Source organism: Oncorhynchus gorbuscha, unplaced genomic scaffold (assembly GCF_021184085.1).
Source record: "Oncorhynchus gorbuscha isolate QuinsamMale2020 ecotype Even-year unplaced genomic scaffold, OgorEven_v1.0 Un_scaffold_722, whole genome shotgun sequence".
Taxonomy (NCBI): Eukaryota; Metazoa; Chordata; class Actinopteri; order Salmoniformes; family Salmonidae; genus Oncorhynchus; species Oncorhynchus gorbuscha.
The window spans coordinates 328,107-340,314 of record NW_025745779.1 but is presented as its reverse complement, the minus strand read 5'-3'; the positions used below and the strand labels follow the sequence as shown (position 1 = coordinate 340,314).

Sequence of the window (12,208 nt, the reverse complement as noted above, 5' to 3'; positions counted from 1 at the left end):
CTCTGTCTGCTTGCTGTCTGCTTGCTTTCTGCCCTCTGTCTGATCGCTGTCTGTTCTCTGTCTGCTTGCTGTCTGCTTGCTGTCTGATTGCTGTCTGCTTGCAGTCTGCTTGCTGTCTGATCGCTGTCTGCCCTCTGTCTGCTTGCTGTCTGCTTGCTGTCTGATTGCTGTCTGCACTCTGTCTGCTTGCTGTCTGATTGCTGTCTGCTTGCTGTCTGATCGCTGTCTGCTTGCTGTCTGATTGCTGTCTGCTTGCTGTCTGATCGCTGTCTGCACTCTGTCTGCTTGCTGTCTGATTGCTGCTGTCTGCTTGCTGTCTGATCGCTGTCTGCTTGCTGTCTGCTAGCTGTCTGCACTCTGTCTGCTTGCTGTCTGCTTGCTGTCTGCTTGCTGTCTGCTTGCTGTCTGATCGCTGTCTGCACTCTGTCTGCTTGCTGTCTGATCGCTGTCTGCACTCTGTCTGCTTGCTGTCTGCTTGCTGTCTGCACTCTGTCTGCTTGCTGTCTGCTTGCTGTCTGCACTCTGTCTGCTTGCTGTCTGCACTCTGTCTGCTTGCTGTCTGCTTGCTGTCTGCACTCTGTCTGCTTGCTGTCTGCTTGCTGTCTGCCCGTTGGGTGGTGATGTGGGTCCAGTGGGGGTTGAATAAGGAAGCTCGGACGAGTCAGGTGTGTTTGTATGATCAATGAGTTGGGGATTTGGGACAGACATCACTATAGCATGTTGCTGTTCTGTAGGTTATCCTCTATTGTCTAGAATGACAACAAGCAGTGATTTGATTGGATGTTGGATCACTTCTGGTGGGAACTAAATGTCTGATTATAAAATGGTGGAATCAGGGATTTCTTCCCTCTGTGTTTTATAGGAGCAAGACTGCTTTAAAGAAACGGAAGCTAACAAGGTAACACTACTAGGGAACGGATGTGTGTCTGCTGCAGTATGTGCTTGGGAGGAAATCTGTTCATCTGTGTGTGAACTGTGTTAATCTGTGTGTGAGTGTGTTAATCTGTGTGTGTGTGTGTGTGTGTGTGTGTGTGTGTGTGTGTGTGTGTGTGTGTGTGTGTGTGTGTGTGTGTGTGTGTGTGTGTGTGTGTGTGTGTGTGTGTGTGTGTGTGTGTGTGTGTGTGTGTGTGTGTGTGTGTGTGTGGTAATCTGTGTGTGAGTGTGTTAATCTGTGTGTGTGTGAACTGTGGTAATCTGTGTGTGTTAATATGTGTCTGGGTGTGTTAATCTGAGTTTGTGTGAACTGTGTTAATCCGTGTGTGTTAATATGTGTGTGAGTGTGTTAATCTGGGTGTGTGTGAACTGTGTTAATCTGTGTGTGAACTGTGTTAATCTGGGTGTGTGTGAACTGTGTTAATCTGTGTGTGAGTGTGTTAATCTGGGTGTGTGTGAACTGTGTTAATCCGTGTGTGTTAATATGTGTGTGTGAAGTGTGTTAATCTGGGTGTGTGATGTATGTTCATCTGGGTGTGTGTGAAATGTGTTAATTATGTATGTGTGTGTGTTAATGTGTGTGTGTGTTAATCTGTGTGTGAGGTGTTGTAACAATTCTCCTCCTCTTCTGAGAAGAAGTGGGAAATATCGGACCAATGCGCACTGTTCTGTGTTGTGTTTCAGCCCTGTCCAGCTGGATGACTGTTCTGTGTGTTGTGTTTCAGCCCTGTCCAGCTGGATGACTGTTCTGTGTGTTGTGTTTCAGCCCTGTCCAGATGGATGACTGTTCTGTGTGTTGTGTTTCAGCCCTGTCCAGATGGATGACTGTTCTGTGTGTTGTGTTTCAGCCCTGTCCAGATGGATGACTGTTCTGTGTGTTGTGTTTCAGCCCTGTCCAGCTGTATGACTGTTCTGTGTGTTGTGTTTCAGCCCTGTCCAGCTGTATGACTGTTCTGTGTGTTGTGTTTCAGCCCTGTCCAGATGGATGACTGTTCTGTGTGTTGTGTTTCAGCCCTGTCCAGCTGGATGACTGTTCTGTGTGTTGTGTTTCAGCCCTGTCCAGATGGATGACTGTTCTGTGTGTTGTGTTTCAGCCCTGTCCAGCTGGATGACTGTTCTGTGTGTTGTGTTTCAGCCCTGTCCAGATGGATGACTGTTCTGTGTGTTGTGTTTCAGCCCTGTCCAGTTGGATGACTGTTCTGTGTGTTGTGTTTCAGCCCTGTCCAGCTGGATGACTGTTGTGTTTCAGCCCTGTCCGTCTGGATGACTGTTGTGTTTCAGCCCTGTCCAGCTGGATGACTGTTGTGTTTCAGCCCTGTCCAGCTGGATGACTGTTGTGTTTCAGCCCTGTCCAACTGGATGACTGTTGTGTTTCAGCCCTGTCCAGCTAGATGACTGTTCTGTGTGTTGTGTTTCAGCCGTCCAGCTGGATGACTGTTCTGTGTGTTGTGTTTCAGCCCTGTCCAGCTGGATGACTGTTGTGTTTCAGCCCTGTCCAGCTGGATGACTGTTCTGTGTGTTGTGTTTCAGCCCTGTCCAGCTGGATGACTGTTGTGTTTCAGCCCTGTCCAGATGGATGACTGTTGTGTTTCAGCCCTGTCCAGCTGGATGACTGTTGTGTTTCAGCCCTGTCCAACTGGATGACTGTTGTGTTTCAGCCCTGTCCAGCTAGATGACTGTTCTGTGTGTTGTGTTTCAGCCCTGTCCAGCTGGATGACTGTTGTGTTTCAGCCCTGTCCAGATGGATGACTGTTCTGTGTGTTGTGTTTCAGCCCTGTCCAACTGGATGACTGTTCCATGTGTTGTGTTTCAGCCCTGTCCAGATGGATGACTGTTCTGTGTGTTGTGTTTCAGCCCTGTCCAGCTGGATGACTGTTGTGTTTCAGCCCTGTCCAGATGGATGACTGTTCTGTGTGTTGTGTTTCAGCCCTGTCCAGATGGATGACTGTTCTGTGTGTTGTGTTTCAGCCCTGTCCAGATGGATGACTGTTCTGTGTGTTGTGTTTCAGCCCTGTCCAGCTGGATGACTGTTCTGTGTGTTGTGTTTCAGCCCTGTCCAGCTGGATGACTGTTCTGTGTGTTGTGTTTCAGCCCTGTCCAGCTGGATGACTGTTCTGTGTGTTGTGTTTCAGCCCTGTCCAGCTGGATGACTGTTCTGTGTGTTGTGTTTCAGCCCTGTCCAGCTGGATGACTGTTCTGTGTGTTGTGTTTCAGCCCTGTCCAGCTGGATGACTGTTCTGTGTGTTGTGTTTCAGCCCTGTCCAGCTGGATGACTGTTCTGTGTTTGTGTTTCAGCCCTGTCCAGCTGGATGACTGTTCTGTGTGTTGTGTTTCAGCCCTGTCCAGCTGGATGACTGTTGTGTGTGTTTCAGCCCTGTCCAGCTGGATGACTGTTCTGTGTTTGTGTTTCAGCCCTGTCCAGCTGGATGACTGTTCTGTCCAACTGTGTGTGTGTTTCAGCCCTGTCCAGCTGGATGACTGTTCTGTGTGTTGTGTTTCAGCCCTGTCCAGCTGGATGACTGTGAGCCCTGTCCAGATGGATGACTGTTCTGTGTGTTGTGTTTCAGCCCTGTCCAACTGGATGACTGTTCCATGTGTTGTGTTTCAGCCCTGTCCAGATGGATGACTGTTCTGTGTGTTGTGTTTCAGCCCTGTCCAGCTGGATGACTGTTGTGTTTCAGCCCTGTCCAGATGGATGACTGTTCTGTGTGTTGTGTTTCAGCCCTGTCCAGATGGATGACTGTTCTGTGTGTTGTGTTTCAGCCCTGTCCAGATGGATGACTGTTCTGTGTGTTGTGTTTCAGCCCTGTCCAGCTGGATGACTGTTCTGTGTGTTGTGTTTCAGCCCTGTCCAGCTGGATGACTGTTCTGTGTGTTGTGTTTCAGCCCTGTCCAGCTGGATGACTGTTCTGTGTGTTGTGTTTCAGCCCTGTCCAGCTGGATGACTGTTCTGTGTGTTGTGTTTCAGCCCTGTCCAGCTGGATGACTGTTCTGTGTGTTGTGTTTCAGCCCTGTCCAGATGGATGACAGTTCTGTGTGTTGTGTTTCAGCCCTGTCCAGATGGATGACTGTTCTGTGTGTTGTGTTTCAGCCCTGTCCAGCTGGATGACTGTTCTGTGTGTTGTGTTTCAGCCCTGTCCAGATGGATGACAGTTCTGTGTGTTGTGTTTCAGCCCTGTCCAGCTGGATGACTGTTCTGTGTGTTGTGTTTCAGCCCTGTCCAGATGGATGACAGTTCTGTGTGTTGTGTTTCAGCCCTGTCCAGATGGATGACTGTTCTGTGTGTTGTGTTTCAGCCCTGTCCAGCTGGATGACTGTTCTGTGTGTTGTGTTTCAGCCCTGTCCAGCTGGATGACTGTTCTGTGTGTTGTGTTTCAGCCCTGTCCAGCTAGATGACTGTTCTGTGTGTTGTGTTTCAGCCGTCCAGCTGGATGACTGTTCTGTGTGTTGTGTTTCAGCCCTGTCCAGCTGGATGACTGTTGTGTTTCAGCCCTGTCCAGCTGGATGACTGTTCTGTGTGTTGTGTTTCAGCCCTGTCCAGCTGGATGACTGTTGTGTTTCAGCCCTGTCCAGATGGATGACTGTTGTGTTTCAGCCCTGTCCAGCTGGATGACTGTTGTGTTTCAGCCCTGTCCAACTGGATGACTGTTGTGTTTCAGCCCTGTCCAGCTAGATGACTGTTCTGTGTGTTGTGTTTCAGCCCTGTCCAGCTGGATGACTGTTGTGTTTCAGCCCTGTCCAGATGGATGACTGTTCTGTGTGTTGTGTTTCAGCCCTGTCCAACTGGATGACTGTTCCATGTGTTGTGTTTCAGCCCTGTCCAGATGGATGACTGTTCTGTGTGTTGTGTTTCAGCCCTGTCAGCCCTGTCACCTGTCCAGCTGGATGACTGTTGTGTTTCAGCCCTGTCCAGATGGATGACTGTTCTGTGTGTTGTGTTTCAGCCCTGTCCAGATGGATGACTGTTCTGTGTGTTGTGTTTCAGCCCTGTCCAGATGGATGACTGTTCTGTGTGTTGTGTTTCAGCCCTGTCCAGCTGGATGACTGTTCTGTGTGTTGTGTTTCAGCCCTGTCCAGCTGGATGACTGTTCTGTGTGTTGTGTTTCAGCCCTGTCCAGCTGGATGACTGTTCTGTGTGTTGTGTTTCAGCCCTGTCCAGCTGGATGACTGTTCTGTGTGTTGTGTTTCAGCCCTGTCCAGATGGATGACAGTTCTGTGTGTTGTGTTTCAGCCCTGTCCAGCTGGATGACTGTTCTGTGTGTTGTGTTTCAGCCCTGTCCAGCTGGATGACTGTTCTGTGTGTTGTGTTTCAGCCCTGTCCAGATGGATGACTGTTCTGTGTGTTGTGTTTCAGCCCTGTCCAGATGGATGACTGTTCTGTGTGTTGTGTTTCAGCCCTGTCCAGCTGTATGACTGTTCTGTGTGTTGTGTTTCAGCCCTGTCCAGCTGGATGACTGTTCTGTGTGTTGTGTTTCAGCCCTGTCCAGCTGGATGACTGTTCTGTGTGTTGTGTTTCAGCCCTGTCCAGATGGATGACTGTTGTGTTTCAGCCCTGTCCAGATGGATGACTGTTCTGTGTGTTGTGTTTCAGCCCTGTCCAGATGGATGACTTTGATGCGTACCTCAAAGACATGAGCAAAGACTCCGCCTACAAGTTCTCTCTGCAGTTTGAGGTAGTATTCTGATGACCTAATGATCATGTTAAAGCTGGATTAGATATTGTGTTTGAGTCGTCGCTCATGGCCTGTCATGTGTCTGTCATGTGTCTGTCATGTGTCTGTCATGTGTCTGTCATGTGTCTGTCATGTGTCTGTCATGTGTCTGTCATGTGTCTGTCATGTGTCTGTCATGTGTCTGTCATGTGTCTGTCATGTGTCTGTCATGTTGTAGGAGCTGAAGAGCGTAGGTCTGGATCTTTCCCATGATGCAGCAGACCTGCCTATCAACAGACCCAAGAACCGCTACACCAACATCCTGCCGTGTGAGTGTCCGACAGGAAACAGTAGCAGACACTAAGCCATATATAACAGTATGCTTTAACATGGTAGTTTGTCTGTAGGACCAGACAGGAAACAGTAGCAGACACTAAGCCATATATAACAGTATGCTTTAACATGGTAGTTTGTCTGTAGGACCAGACAGGATCACTGATGAGTACTGAATAGAACCATGACTTTCCCCAGATGACTTCAGCAGAGTGAAGGTGATCTATTTACATAACGACGAGGGATCAGACTACATCAACGCCAACTACATACCAGTAAGTACCAGTACATACCAACTACATACCAGTAAGTACCAGTACATACCAACTACATAACAGTAAGTACCAGTACATACCAACTACATAACAGTAAGTACCAGTACATACCAACTACATACCAGTAAGTACCAGTACATACCAACTACATACCAGTAAGTACCAGTACATACCAACTACATACCAGTAAGTACCAGTACATACCAACTACATACCAGTAAGTACCAGTACATACCAACTACATACCAGTAAGTACCAGTACATACCAACTACATAACAGTAAGTACCAGTACATACCAACTACATACCAGTAAGTACCAGTACATACCAACTACATAACAGTAAGTACCAGTACATACCAACTACATACCATTAAGTACCAGTACATACCAACTACATACCAGTTAGTACCACTACACACCAGCTACATACCAGTAAGTACCAGTACATACCAACTACATAACAGTAAGTACCAGTACATACCAACTACATACCATTAAGTACCAGTACATACCAACTACATACCAGTTAGTACCACTACACACCAGCTACATACCAGTAAGTACCAGTACATACCAACTACATAACAGTAAGTACCAGTACATACCAACTACATACCAGTAAGTACCAGTACATACCAACTACATACCAGTAAGTACCAGTACATACCAACTACATACCAGTTTGTACCAGTTCATACCATCTACATGCCAGTTAGTACCACTACACACCAGCTACATACCAGTTAGTAACAGTACATACCAACTGGTTTTCTACAGGGTTATAAATCACCCAGAGAGTACATCGCTACCCAGGGTCCTCTGCCTGAGACGAGGAACGACTTCTGGAACATGATCCTGCAGCAGAAGAGCCACATCATTGTGATGCTGACGCAGTGCAACGAGAGACGCAGGGTGAAGTGTGACCACTACTGGCCATTCACAGATGAGCCGGTGACCTACGGAGAGATCAGTGTGGAGATGCTGTTGGAGTCAGAGTCTCCAGAGTGGACCATAAGGAACTTCAGACTGGGATATGTGAGTGGGTCTACAGCATCACATGACCAACCAACAACACTGATTTCAAACTTTAACAAACCAAACAACTCTAGTTGCACGAGAACTACTTTAAACGCTGAACAGATATTATTTGGGATATGTAAAGACAAGATTAACACACCTCATGTAGCCTAGCCCATAGACCTATAAGGTTAGTATCACACCTCATGTAGTCTAGTCCATAGTCCTATAAGGTTAGTATCACACCTCATGTAGTCTAGTCCATAGTCCTATAAGGTTAGTATCACACCTCATGTAGTCTAGTCCATAGTCCTATAAGGTTAGTATCACACCTCATGTAGTCTAGTCCATAGTCCTATAAGGTTAGTATCACACCTCATGTAGTCTAGTCCATAGTCCTATAAGGTTAGTATCACACCTCATGTAGTCTAGTCCATAGTCCTATAAGGTTAGTATCACACCTCAAGTAGTCTAGTTAGTATCACACCTCATGTAGTCTAGCCCATAGTCCTATAAGGTTAGTATCACACCTCATGTAGTCTAGTTAGTATCACACCTCATGTAGTCTAGTTAGTATCACACCTCATGTAGTCTAGTTAGTATCACACCTCATGTAGTCTAGTTAGTATCACACCTCATGTAGTCTAGTTAGTATCACACCTCATGTAGTCTAGTTAGTATCACACCTCATGTAGTCTAGTTAGTATCACACCTCATGTAGTCTAGTTAGTATCACACCTCATGTAGTCTAGTTAGTATCACACCTCATGTAGTCTAGTTAGTATCACACCTCATGTAGTCTAGTTAGTATCACACCTCATGTAGTCTAGTTAGTATCACACCTCATGTAGTCTAGTTAGTATCACACCTCATGTAGTCTAGTTAGTATCACACCTCATGTAGTCTAGTTAGTATCACACCTCATGTAGTCTAGTTAGTATCACACCTCATGTAGTCTAGTTAGTATCACACCTCATGTAGTCTAGTTAGTATCACACCTCATGTAGTCTAGTTAGTATCACACCTCATGTAGTCTAGTTAGTATCACACCTCATGTAGTCTAGCCCATAGTCCTATAAGGTTAGTATCACACCTCATGTAGTCTAGTTAGTATCACACCTCATGTAGTCTAGTCCATAGTCCTATAAGGTTAGTATCACACCTCATGTAGTCTAGCCCATAGTCCTATAAGGTTAGTATCACACCTCATGTAGTCTAGCCCATAGTCCTATAAGGTTAGTATCACACCTCATGTAGTCTAGTTAGTATCACACCTCATGTAGTCTAGTCCATAGTCCTATAAGGTTAGTATCACACCTCATGTAGCCTAGCCCATAGTCCTATAAGGTTAGTATCACACCTCATGTAGTCTAGTTAGTATCACACCTCATGTAGTCTAGTTAGTATCACACCTCATGTAGTCTAGTTAGTATCACACCTCATGTAGTCTAGTTAGTATCACACCTCATGTAGTCTAGTTAGTATCACACCTCATGTAGTCTAGTCCATAGTCCTATAAGGTTAGTATCACACCTCATGTAGTCTAGTTAGTATCACACCTCATGTAGTCTAGTTAGTATCACACCTCATGTAGTCTAGTTAGTATCACACCTCATGTAGTCTAGTTAGTATCACACCTCATGTAGTCTAGTTAGTATCACACCTCATGTAGTCTAGTTAGTATCACACCTCATGTAGTCTAGTTAGTATCACACCTCATGTAGTCTAGTTAGTATCACACCTCATGTAGTCTAGTTAGTATCACACCTCATGTAGTCTAGCCCATAGTCCTATAAGGTTAGTATCACACCTCATGTAGTCTAGCCCATAGTCCTATAAGGTTAGTATCACACCTCATGTAGTCTAGCCCATAGTCCTATAAGGTTAGTATCACACCTCATGTAGTCTAGTTAGTATCACACCTCATGTAGTCTAGTCCATAGTCCTATAAGGTTAGTATCACACCTCATGTAGTCTAGCCCATAGTCCTATAAGGTTAGTATCACACCTCATGTAGTCTAGCCCATAGTCCTATAAGGTTAGTATCACACCTCATGTAGTCTAGTTAGTATCACACCTCATGTAGTCTAGTCCATAGTCCTATAAGGTTAGTATCACACCTCATGTAGCCTAGCCCATAGTCCTATAAGGTTAGTATCACACCTCATGTAGTCTAGTTAGTATCACACCTCATGTAGTCTAGTTAGTATCACACCTCATGTAGTCTAGTTAGTATCACACCTCATGTAGTCTAGTTAGTATCACACCTCATGTAGTCTAGTTAGTATCACACCTCATGTAGTCTAGTTAGTATCACACCTCATGTAGTCTAGTCCATAGTCCTATAAGGTTAGTATCACACCTCATGTAGTCTAGTTAGTATCACACCTCATGTAGTCTAGTTAGTATCACACCTCATGTAGTCTAGTTAGTATCACACCTCATGTAGTCTAGTTAGTATCACACCTCATGTAGTCTAGTTAGTATCACACCTCATGTAGTCTAGTTAGTATCACACCTCATGTAGTCTAGTTAGTATCACACCTCATGTAGTCTAGTTAGTATCACACCTCATGTAGTCTAGTTAGTATCACACCTCATGTAGTCTAGTTAGTATCACACCTCATGTAGTCTAGTTAGTATCACACCTCATGTAGTCTAGTTAGTATCACACCTCATGTAGTCTAGTTAGTATCACACCTCATGTAGTCTAGTTAGTATCACACCTCATGTAGTCTAGTTAGTATCACACCTCATGTAGTCTAGTTAGTATCACACCTCATGTAGTCTAGTTAGTATCACACCTCATGTAGTCTAGCCCATAGTCCTATAAGGTTAGTATCACACCTCATGTAGTCTAGTTAGTATCACACCTCATGTAGTCTAGTCCATAGTCCTATAAGGTTAGTATCACACCTCATGTAGTCTAGCCCATAGTCCTATAAGGTTAGTATCACACCTCATGTAGTCTAGCCCATAGTCCTATAAGGTTAGTATCACACCTCATGTAGTCTAGTTAGTATCACACCTCATGTAGTCTATTAGTATCACACCTCATGTAGTCTAGTTAGTATCACACCTCATGTAGTCTAGTTAGTATCACACCTCATGTAGTCTAGTTAGTATCACACCTCATGTAGTCTAGTTAGTATCACACCTCATGTAGTCTAGTTAGTATCACACCTCATGTAGTCTAGTTAGTATCACACCTCATGTAGTCTAGTTAGTATCACACCTCATGTAGTCTAGTTAGTATCACACCTCATGTAGTCTAGTTAGTATCACACCTCATGTAGTCTAGTTAGTATCACACCTCATGTAGTCTAGTTAGTATCACACCTCATGTAGTCTAGTTAGTATCACACCTCATGTAGTCTAGTTAGTATCACACCTCATGTAGTCTAGTTAGTATCACACCTCATGTAGTCTAGTTAGTATCACACCTCATGTAGTCTAGTTAGTATCACACCTCATGTAGTCTAGCCCATAGTCCTATAAGGTTAGTATCACACCTCATGTAGTCTAGTTAGTATCACACCTCATGTAGTCTAGTCCATAGTCCTATAAGGTTAGTATCATACCTCATGTAGTCTAGTCCATAGTCCTATAAGGTTAGTATCACACCTCATGTAGTCTAGTCCATAGTCCTATAAGGTTAGTATCACACCTCATGTAGCCTAGCCCATAGTCCTATAAGGTTAGTATCACACCTCATGTAGTCTAGTTAGTATCACACCTCATGTAGTCTAGCCCATAGTCCTATAAGGTTAGTATCACACCTCATGTAGTCTAGTTAGTATCACACCTCATGTAGTCTAGTTAGTATCACACCTCATGTAGTCTAGCCCATAGTCCTATAAGGTTAGTATCACACCTCATGTAGTCTAGTTAGTATCACACCTCATGTAGTCTAGTCCATAGTCCTATAAGGTTAGTATCATACCTCATGTAGTCTAGTCCATAGTCCTATAAGGTTAGTATCACACCTCATGTAGTCTAGTCCATAGTCCTATAAGGTTAGTATCACACCTCATGTAGTCTAGTTAGTATCACACCTCATGTAGTCTAGCCCATAGTCCTATAAGGTTAGTATCACACCTCATGTAGTCTAGTTAGTATCACACCTCATGTAGTCTAGTTAGTATCACACCTCATGTAGTCTAGTCCATAGTCCTATAAGGTTAGTATCACACCTCATGTAGTCTAGCCCATAGTCCTATAAGGTTAGTATCACACCTCATGTAGTCTAGCCCATAGTCCTATAAGGTTAGTATCACACCTCATGTAGTCTAGTTAGTATCACACCTCATGTAGTCTAGTCCATAGTCCTATAAGGTTAGTATCACACCTCATGTAGCCTAGCCCATAGTCCTATAAGGTTAGTATCACACCTCATGTAGTCTAGTTAGTATCACACCTCATGTAGTCTAGTTAGTATCACACCTCATGTAGTCTAGTTAGTATCACACCTCATGTAGTCTAGTTAGTATCACACCTCATGTAGTCTAGTTAGTATCACACCTCATGTAGTCTAGTTAGTATCACACCTCATGTAGTCTAGTCCATAGTCCTATAAGGTTAGTATCACACCTCATGTAGTCTAGTTAGTATCACACCTCATGTAGTCTAGTTAGTATCACACCTCATGTAGTCTAGTTAGTATCACACCTCATGTAGTCTAGTTAGTATCACACCTCATGTAGTCTAGTTAGTATCACACCTCATGTAGTCTAGTTAGTATCACACCTCATGTAGTCTAGTTAGTATCACACCTCATGTAGTCTAGTTAGTATCACACCTCATGTAGTCTAGTTAGTATCACACCTCATGTAGTCTAGTTAGTATCACACCTCATGTAGTCTAGTTAGTATCACACCTCATGTAGTCTAGTTAGTATCACACCTCATGTAGTCTAGTTAGTATCACACCTCATGTAGTCTAGTTAGTATCACACCTCATGTAGTCTAGTTAGTATCACACCTCATGTAGTCTAGTT

The 12,208-nt window shown here is 44.5% G+C and overlaps 1 protein-coding gene across 2 annotated transcripts in view; it reads left to right on the top strand.

Moving 5' to 3' along the window:
• LOC124019918 (receptor-type tyrosine-protein phosphatase O-like) overlaps window positions 1-12,208 on the top strand; it is a 55,710-nt gene that overhangs the window by 23,782 nt on the left and 19,720 nt on the right. For both annotated transcript variants that reach the window (XM_046335365.1, XM_046335364.1), the window contains 5 exons: window positions 863-898; window positions 5,525-5,606; window positions 5,824-5,914; window positions 6,117-6,193; window positions 6,973-7,230. In XM_046335365.1, coding sequence (XP_046191321.1) covers window positions 863-898; window positions 5,525-5,606; window positions 5,824-5,914; window positions 6,117-6,193; window positions 6,973-7,230 — 544 coding nt within the window. The remainder of the gene's footprint in view (window positions 1-862; window positions 899-5,524; window positions 5,607-5,823; window positions 5,915-6,116; window positions 6,194-6,972; window positions 7,231-12,208) is intronic.